The sequence below is a fragment of the Pan troglodytes genome, chromosome 11 (assembly GCF_028858775.2).
Source record: "Pan troglodytes isolate AG18354 chromosome 11, NHGRI_mPanTro3-v2.0_pri, whole genome shotgun sequence".
NCBI lineage: Eukaryota > Metazoa > Chordata > Mammalia > Primates > Hominidae > Pan > Pan troglodytes.
In genome coordinates, this window is record NC_072409.2 from 10,323,641 (window position 1) to 10,332,981 (window position 9,341).

The 9,341-nt window shown below is 59.6% G+C and overlaps 1 protein-coding gene across 3 annotated transcripts; it reads left to right on the plus strand.

The window, feature by feature from the left end:
- The first annotated feature begins 2,286 nt into the window (after window positions 1–2,286).
- PTGES2 (prostaglandin E synthase 2) lies at window positions 2,287–9,341 on the plus strand. 3 transcript variants are annotated; one of them, XM_063787158.1, is made up of 7 exons: window positions 2,287–2,593; window positions 4,490–4,784; window positions 5,480–5,538; window positions 6,183–6,332; window positions 6,899–7,099; window positions 7,554–7,671; window positions 8,761–9,341. In XM_063787158.1, the coding sequence occupies exons 4-7, from the start codon at window positions 6,220–6,222 to the stop codon at window positions 8,887–8,889; spliced, it is 561 nt and encodes a 186-aa protein (XP_063643228.1). In that variant the 5' UTR covers window positions 2,287–2,593; window positions 4,490–4,784; window positions 5,480–5,538; window positions 6,183–6,219; the 3' UTR covers window positions 8,890–9,341. The 3 variants fall into 3 exon arrangements, with proteins under 3 accessions (XP_063643228.1, NP_001233456.1, XP_063643229.1); NM_001246527.1 differs by having other exon boundaries at window positions 2,295–2,593; window positions 4,587–4,784; XM_063787159.1 differs by lacking the exon at window positions 2,287–2,593 and adding an exon at window positions 4,002–4,132.

Genomic DNA, 9,341 nt, shown 5'->3' on the forward strand with positions numbered 1-9,341 from the left:
CTCTGCTCCTCCACCTCTTGTGGAGGGCCTGACATCAGTCAGGCTCGCCCGCAGTTATCTGGAGGCCTAACTGTCTCCCTGTGATGCTGTGCTTCAGTGGTCACCTCCTAGTCTGCCTTCATGTTCCGTCCTGTACACCTGGCTCTGCCTTCCAGATAGCAGTAGTCAATTAGTGAAAATACTAATAGTCCCTGATATGCAGAAATAATGGCGTAAGCTGTCTTTCTCTTTGTCTCCTCTCCCTCTCTGCCTTGGCTGCCAGGCAGGGAAGGGCCCCCTGTCCAGTGGACACGTGACCCACGTGACCTTACCTATCATTGGAGGTGACTCACATTCTTTACCCTGCCCCTTCTGCCTTGTATCCAATAAATAACAGTGCAGCCAGACATTCGGGGCCACTACCGGTCTCCGCGCATTGGTGGTAGTGGTCCCCCGGGCCCAGCTGCCTTTTCTCTTGTCTCTTTGTCTTGTGTCTTTATTTCTACACTCTCTCGTCGCCGCACACAGGGAGAGACCTACCGACCCTGTGGGGCTGGACCCTACAGCGCCCTGTGTCACCTCGGCAGCTTCAGCACGTGCAACTGGTTGCTCTGTAAGCTGCTCACATTTGGCAAGGCTGTGAGGCCACACCAGCAAAGCCAGGTGGCTGGAGATGCTGACCCAGCAGAGCATCGCGCTCCCCACCCCGGGCCAGCCCCTCCTGCTAAGCCCAGCAGGCCAAACACGGACCCGCCCCCCTCAAGTGCCTAGGTGTCCCCGGGGCCTGAACACATCAAGTTACATTTTGATGGAGTTAGAATCCGGAAAATCAAGAGTGTGGAAGATCAGGAGCAATTAATGTAAACAGGAGGAGGATGAAGCTGGGTCCCGTCTAGCAAGCAGGAGCGTGAGAGTGGCGCTGGGAGAAGGCCTGGATATGGATAGAGTAGAGCACAGAACATGGGGGTCACCCTCAACCACCCCTAAACACTCTAAGCTCGAGCAGTCCCTCAACTCCTGGTCTGTAAAGTGGCTGAAGGAAGTGGGTGGAGCAAAACCCATATGGGTGAGTGTCCCAGCAGCTGCCTCAGTTTCCCTATCTGTAAAACGGGGCTGGGGACCTGCAGCTCTCACGGGACTGGCTACCCGCTCGCGGGTGCTCGCCCTGCATCCGAGACAGCACCTACAACTCCAAACCCACTCGGGGCGGGTCGAGGTGGGCCCTTCGGTCCCTTCGAAGCCAACATCCCGATTCCCCTTCCCAGGAAGGCACCCCCGGAAACGCAAAGGTCGCTCCAGCAGTCTCCTCGGGTCACCCGCTTCCCCGAAGCCGTCGTCCTCGCCTTCCGCTCTCGTCCTCACCGGCATACTCAGGTCCCCGCTGGGGACTGACACTGGGGGTTCGGTCGCCGCAAGGACTGGAAGGAAGGTGGAAGATGCGGGGCGAAAGCGGAGCGAGAAGAGTGGGACACGGCGGAGCAGCAGAGCCGGGACTCGGAGCTCCTCCCCCGCCCCGCCCCTCTCCCCGCCCACTCTGCGAGTCCCGCCCAGGGCCCCGCCCACTCCACGAGTCCCGCCCGCTCTCGGGCGCCGGGCGGGGCCATCCCGGGGCTGTCCGCGGAGACGCCTATGCGGTGGAGGCTCCGGGCTTCAGCTAGGGCGGGGGAGCCCAGCAGAAGGACCGAGCAGCCTGGCAACCCACTTTGCCATCCTCTCCCTGGAAATCTCGGGGTCGGCGGGCCGGCCGCTTCGCGTGGGCGAAATCAGAGACACGTGGTTTCCAAGGCCCCTTCGGGTTCGGGAAAATTTTATGGTTCGGGTCACAGTAGGAAGCGGACAACGAGGCGGGAGGGCAGAGAGAACCTCAACACCGCCGCGCACCTGGTGCCGGGTCGGGTCGTTTCCGGGGCTTTCAGTGGCCGGAAGTCGCGGCGCCTGTACTGACGCTAGGAAGGGCTGGAGTTGTTTTGAATGGGCGCTCGTAAGAGAGGTGGGCAAGTACGTGTTACAGACGGCCACGCCGCCCTTTAGGCGGTCAAGGTGGGGCGAGCAGACGTTCGCCCCCCTGCAGTCGGCCGGGTCACTACCCAGGAGCCTTTGGAGGCGGAAGCATGGAACGGTCTGCAAACGTTCCCGAGCGGGCCTCTGCGGCTCTGGCGGGCGTTTCGAACTTGGGCGCCGGGCACACACCCAGTCCCGAGAGCGCTGAGGGTTCCCTTAACGTCGCCGTCACCCCGGCCAACCCGCGGGGCGCCAGAGTCCTGGCCCTTTAAACGCCGCGCGTGCCTCGGCGTCTTCGTTTCGCGCGCCCGCCCGCGGCGCCGGCGGAGCGAACATGGACCCGGCTGCGCGGGTGGTGCGGGCGCTGTGGCCTGGTGGGTGCGCCTTGGCCTGGAGGCTGGGAGGCCGCCCCCAGCCGCTGCTACCCACGCAGAGCCGGGCTGGCTTCGCGGGGGCGGCGGGCGGCCCGAGCCCCGTGGCTGCAGCTCGTAAGGGGAGCCCGCGGCTGCTGGGAGCAGCGGCGCTGGCCCTGGGGGGAGCCCTGGGGCTGTACCACACGGCGCGGTGGCACCTGCGCGCCCAGGACCTCCACGCAGAGCGCTCAGCCGCGCAGGTAAGGCCTGGCCCGGCCGGGGATGGGGATGCTGATCAGCGCCGAACTCGGGACTCCTGGGAACCCGCAGGGTCAGGAGTTGCCTCTGCCCGCTTGTGACCTTGGGCGAGTGACTTGGTCTGAAGTCTCCGAACCCTCTGTATTCTCTTGTGTAAAATAGGGGCACTCCTGATGCCTACTACCTGGAATTGTTCGAGTTCTCATAAAATCGTTCTTCTACCGTGGTTTTTTTTTTTTTTTTTTTTTGGTTTGTTTATGTTTTCGCGACAGGGTCTCGCATTATCGCCCAGGCTGGAGTGCGATCGCGGCTCACTGCAGCCTCTGCCTCCCAGGTTGAAGGGATCCTCCTGCCTCAGCCTCCCGAGTAGCTGGGACTATAGGCTCACCCCACTGCGCCCTGCTAATTTTTGTATTTTTTGTAGAGATAGGATTTCACCATGTCGCCCAGGCTGGTCTCGAACTCCTGGCTTCAAGTGATCCGCCCACCTTGGCCTCTGAAAGTGCTGGGATCACAGGCGTGAGCCACTGCGCCCAGCCTCTACCATGTTTTAAGGAGACTTTTTTTTTTTTGAGACGGAGTTTTCTTTGCTCTGTTGCCCAGGCTGGAGTGCAGTGGCGCGATCTCGGTTCACTGCAACCTCCGCCTCCTGGGTTCAAGCAATTCTCCTGCCTCAGCCTCCCCAGTAGCTGGGATTACAGGCGCCTGCCACCCAGCCCGGCTAATTTTTGTATTTTTACTAGAGACGGGGGTCTCACCATGTTGGCCAAGCTGGTCTCGAACTCCTGACCTCAAATGAGCCACCCGCCTCGGCCTCCCAAAGTGCTGGGATTACAGGCGTGAGCCACGGAGCCCAGCCTCTACCGTGTTTTAAGACTTTTTTGATTAAGAGATGGGAGATCACAGGAAAGGGAAAGCCTTTTTCACTTTCCAAACGTTCATCATCCTCTCTCCCCACTGCCCCCAAATCCTAAGGCTGTGTATTTATTTAGTAGTAGTGGTGGTACCTTTATGGAACTGATGACTTAGACTCCAGGCTGAAACAGGAAGAGGTAGAAAGGTGCCCCCCCCAAGTGGTGACCCCCTCAAGTGGTGGCCCAGCTGCCTTGAGACACTTTATACCTACCCCACACCTTGCAACTCTTCATTACTTGACTTCCCACCACCCGCCCACAGATGCTTATTTGCTGGACTGGAGGGAACAGAGGTGGGTAAAAAGGGCATGGAGTACCCTGTGTCTCCCTTCCTGCCTCCACGGTCCAGCTTCCCCTCTGAACACAGGGGGATGGTCTACAGTTGTGGCTTTCCGGCATGAACGTGCAGCAGGCTCCCCTGGGGGCTTTCCTGCGGAGCTTGCCACACGCAGGCCATGGCTCAGATACCACCCTCCCCCTCGGATATTTGAGATAGACTTTGGCTGGAGGATCGCATGAACCCCGGAGTTCAAGGCTGCAGTGAGCTGTGATCAAGCTACTGCACTCCAGCTTGGATGGCAGAGTGAGACCCTGTCTCCAGAGAAAAAAACAAGAAAGAGATTGGAGGTAGACCCCACTGGTGAACATGAGCCTGGGTGGTAGCCCAGCTCTGCCCCCAGAGGTCCCTGGGGTTAGAGGAGTGGGAGTGAACAAGCCAAGTTGAAACAGTTGTTCCATGTCTGTGGGAGTGGGGTGTATACCCTGGGGCTGTCTGGTGTCCCCTTGGGACTGGAGTGAGAAAAGAGGGGTCTGTCCAGTATGGGACAGAGACTAGAAGATTCCTCCTACACAACCTCACAGCAAAGGGTGGGACTCCTGCTTGGGGACCATGCTGGCCAGGGGCTTAAACCTGGGCTGCTGTCCAGTGCCTCCCTTTCCCCTACCACCCCCTTCCATCTCTAGTTCCTCTTCCCGATGTTCTAGCGTCATCTCAGAAGACTCCTCTGGAAAACACGCTTGGCGGCCGGGCCTGGGCCTGGGGGTGCCAGGTCTAGAAGCCCTTTCCGTCTGCTGCCCGCAGCTCTCCCTGTCCAGCCGCCTGCAGCTGACCCTGTACCAGTACAAGACGTGTCCCTTCTGCAGCAAGGTCCGAGCCTTCCTCGACTTCCACGCCCTGCCCTACCAGGTGGTGGAGGTGAACCCTGTGCGCAGGGCTGAGATCAAGTTCTCCTCCTACAGAAAGGTGCCCATCCTGGTGGCCCAGGAAGGAGAAAGCTCGGTGAGCCCCAGGGAACCCCCTGCATCCTTCCTCCTTTCCTGGGTTGTCCTGGAGCGCCCCCTAGCCTGGCCTGGCTCTGCAGCCTGGGAAGGAACTTGTGATCCTTGTGCCTGTAAGGACTACGGGGGAAGTAGCTGCATACGGTAGATGCTCAATAAATGTAGGCTCTCTCCTTCCGTACCAAAACCAAACACCTGCTGGGTCTCAGGGAGGCAGAACACCACAGCTTAACAACATAGATTCTGAAATCAGCGATCTGGGTTTGAGGTGTGATTCACCCACTCACTAGCTGTGTGACTTGGGGCAAGTCACTTAGCCTCTCTGTGCTTGCTTGCTTCATGAGTCAACAAGGGGCCATATTCTGGCTTGCAGGGACGGCAGATATGAAATGCCCGGCACAGTGCTTGGGGTCTAGTATGTAGCTTCCAAAACCCACCCTGCCCCTCTACCTGGGAGGCCAAATGGGTGAGTGGGCTGGGGCTTAGACCCCACGGCTTTCCCACACCTTCCTCCCCATTGGCCACAACCACGTCTCCCTACTTAGGATGGGTGCCCTGAGGGCAGGGCGGGAGGACTCCGGGCATGTCCCCAGGAATGGAGAAACAATGCCCAGAGCGTCTTGTTGTCAAAGAGCCCCTGGTGACTCCCAGCGGCTGGGTTGCAACCTCTGATTAAACCACCGTTTTCTCTTCCAGCAACAACTAAATGACTCCTCTGTCATCATCAGCGCCCTCAAGACCTACCTGGTGTCGGGGTAAGGAGCCCCTCGGAGACCAGGTGGCCATTGCTTTTGGTGGCTTCTTCCTCCAGGGAGGCCTCCCCTGAGTTCCCTCCTGGGAGCACGTGTAGCTGCTGCTTAGATTTCCAGAGTACAGAGTGGCTCGCACCTGTAATCCCAGCACTTTGGGAGGCCGAGGCAGGCAGATCACCTGAGGTCAGGAGTTCCAGACCAGCCTGGCCAACATGGCGAAGCTCCATCTCTACTAAAAATACAAAAATTAGCCAGGCATAGTGGCGAGTGCCTGTTGTCCCAGCTACTCAGGAGGCTGAGGCAGGAGAATCGCTTGAACCCGGGAGGCAGAGGGTTGCAGTGAGCCAAGATCGTGCCACTGCACTCCAGCCTGGGTGACAGAGCGAGACTCCGTCTCAAAAAAAAAAAAAAAATGATTTTCCAGAGTGGCCCGTGGCCGTCCTCCTCCAAGCCCCCCACTCTGTCCTCCCGACACCTCCCTCTCTTGGGGAAGTAGCCCTGGCATCTACTCCAAATCCCTCTTACTGCAAGAGTCCGGAGAGCCTTTGTTGGTCCTGGCTCCACTCTGAGGCTGGGGCAGCGGGGTTGGTCGGCCACAGGGGACGGAGGGGGAAGGAGTTGGGGTGAGATTGTGGCTCTCTCCGAAGGCAGCCCCTGGAAGAGATCATCACCTACTACCCAGCCATGAAGGCTGTGAACGAGCAGGGCAAGGAGGTGACCGAGTTCGGCAATAAGTACTGGCTCATGCTCAACGAGAAGGAGGCCCAGCAAGTGTATGGCGGGAAGGAGGCCAGGACGTGAGTGGGGCTGGGGCTGGCGGGGGAAGGTGGTGACGGCAGGGGTCTTCTGTAGAGTAGGACCAAGCTGAGCAAGATGGTGTGAGCAGGGAGCAGCATGGGAGACCAGCGGGGCTGGGGCCGGGCCATACCGGATTTCAGTAGAGACCTTCCTGCAGCCGGGCGTGGTGGCTCACTCCTGTAATCCCAGCCTGTTGGGAGGCCGAGGCAGGCAGATCACCTGAGGTCAGGAGTTCAAGACCAGCCTGGCCAACATGGCAAAACCCCATCTCTATAAAAATACAAAAATTAGCTAGGTGTGGAGGCACACACCTATAATCCCAGCTACTAGGGAGGCTGAAGCAGGAGAATCGCTTGAACCCAGGAGGCGGAGGATGCAGTGAGCTGAGATGGTGCCATTGCACTCCAGCCTGGGTGACAGAGCGAGACTTTGTCTCAAAAAAAAAAAAAGACCTTCCTGCTCAGGCTTCAGCTTCCCACCCGTGCAGTGGGTATGTTCTAGAGAATGCAGCCTGCTCCCAACACAGCCCGGGTCCTGGCTTAGGAAGTCCCTCCCGTGCCCGCAGGGAGGAGATGAAGTGGCGGCAGTGGGCGGACGACTGGCTGGTGCACCTGATCTCCCCCAATGTGTACCGCACGCCCACCGAGGCTCTGGCGTCCTTTGACTACATTGTCCGCGAGGGCAAGTTCGGAGCTGTGGAGGGTGCCGTGGCCAAGTACATGGGTGCAGCGGCCATGTACCTCATCAGCAAGCGACTCAAGAGCAGGCAAGTGTGTGTGCACATCCGGGGCCTGCTGTCCCCGAGCCTCCGGTGCCACAAGCAGTGGTGATCCCATCACACCCCTCAGGAGACCAGCGGGAGGCCAAGGCCTGGGGCAGATGGGAAACGCATTATGGATTATGGGTCCCTTGGCCAAGATGGGACTTGGACCCAGAGCTCATGCTCACCTCCCCAGGGGACAGCAGGGCTGGCCTTGAAGCCGGAAGCCTGGGCCCTGACTGGCGCCTCCTCTGTGGCTTTCTCCCTGGCCTGGTCTCTTGCCCTTACCACAGCCTCCCCGTCTGGGACGGATGCTCCCTGAGGCGTCTGCAGATGTGATGCTCTCACCTGGGGTGCCGTCCTGGCTTCCACACCTCCCCCCTCTCCCCAGAGGAGACCCTCTTCCCTGCTGGGCTGGGAGTGGGGGCTCCCCTGAGGGGCTTTTCCCTTCCCCGCCCAGGCACCGCCTCCAGGACAATGTGCGCGAGGATCTCTATGAGGCTGCCGACAAGTGGGTGGCTGCTGTGGGCAAGGACCGGCCCTTCATGGGGGGCCAGAAGCCGAATCTCGCTGATTTGGTGAGTGTGGTGGTGGCAGGTGGTGCCTGGACCGAGGGTTCTGTCCTCAGAGTGGGGGAGGTTTGCAAGGGAAAGCCTGGACGGTGCTTGCATCTTGCCAGAGGAACCTGCCTCTCTCTGCCATCACGGACAGAAACTCGCCTCGAAGTGGCTCCAGGAGAGAAATGGATGACCAGGAACCGCCTTGGTTCACATAACTGACAAGTTCAGGGAAAGGGTTGGCTTCGGGCCCTGCTGGATCCAGAGGCCCGGGTGGTGTTACCAGAGCCCAAGCTCTACCTGTCGCCATCAACACTGCCCTCCCTGGAGTTGGCTTCAGCCTCAGGCGGGCTGGGTCCGGTGCTCCAGGCTTCTCCCAGAAAACCCCTGGGAGGGCGTCTCACTGGCCTGGCTTCACTGCCCTTTTTCCTTTTGTTTTTTTTTGTTGTTGTTGTTGTTGTTTTTTTTTTGAGACCAAGTCTCACGCTGTCACCCAGGCGGGAGTGCAGTGGTGCAATCTCGGCTCGCTGCAACCTCCGCCTCCCAGGTTCAAGCAATTCTTCTGCCTCAGCCTCCTGAGTAGCTGGGATTACAGGCCTGTGCCACCATGCCTGGCTAATTTTTGTATTTTTAGTAGAGACAGAGTTTCAGTATGTTGGTCAGGCTGGTCTCGAACTCCTGACCTCAGGTGATCCATCCACTTCGGCCTCCCAAAGTGCTGGGACTACAGGCGTGAGCCAGCGTGCCTGGCCCACTGCTCATTTTTAAAACTGTCCTGCCCCTGGGTGACCTGGGTCTTGAAACTGGGTGGTGAGGTCTCTTCTCCCCGATCTCAGGACCGGAGATGGGGGGGAGGGCATTTCTCCCAAGGAAACTTGCTGGGGGGCAGGGTCTGTGGCCCAGAAAAGGGGGTACAGATGTGAAGCAGGCGAGACCTGCAGCCACCCCACACGCTTTGTTCAAACCCTCACCTGTGCTGTTGGCCCTTGAGTGGGTCACGAGCTCCAAGCGGGGAGGGGACGGGACCTGGCCACACAGCTGGCAGGGAACGAAGGAGGTCTGGATGCCTGTCAAACCAGCTATGGTGACAGGTTTCTGTTCATGCCCCAGGCAGTGTATGGCGTGCTGCGTGTGATGGAGGGGCTGGACGCATTCGATGACCTGATGCAGCACACGCACATCCAGCCCTGGTACCTGCGGGTGGAGAGGGCCATCACCGAGGCCTCCCCAGCGCACTGAATGTCCCCGCGCAGAGCAGAGGGAAGGCAGCGGAAGATGCCAGCTGCCAGGGCCTGGGGCCACTGGGCCAGCGCCTGGCGATACTGGTTGGGGGCAGGATCATTCTGCCCCTTGTCCACGCACCCCCACCAGCCCTCTCGCTTCTAACACAGGGCACCTGCTGGGGCTCAGGGATGTTAGGGACGAGTTCCAGTCCTGCCACTGCCCTGGGGCGACCCCTCCCTCTCCCTGCCTCCCTGCTCTGCCACCCCTCTTCCTGGACCCTCAGTGGCTGTCCCATGGCTACATCCTGTGGGTGGGGGCCCTTGACAGGACAGCAGGACGGTTTGTTTTCAGTGGAATCCCATCCCTGGGTTCCCCTGGTTCCCACTCTTCCCAAGCCTCCCGGGACTGGGACATGTTTGCAATAAAGGAAAGGTTTGTGGCGCCTGTCATGGCAGGCATCTCATGGA

Bases quoted from the DNA above. Each gene is read 5' to 3' on its own strand.
- PTGES2 (NM_001246527.1), top strand. From the start codon at position 2,315: ATGGACCCGGCTGCGCGGGTGGTGCGGGCGCTGTGGCCTGGTGGGTGC. The intron at 4,785-5,479 runs GTGAGCCCCAGG...TTTCTCTTCCAG, and splicing joins CCCAGGAAGGAGAAAGCTCG to CAACAACTAAATGACTCCTC. The intron at 5,539-6,182 runs GTAAGGAGCCCC...CTCTCTCCGAAG, and splicing joins AAGACCTACCTGGTGTCGGG to GCAGCCCCTGGAAGAGATCA.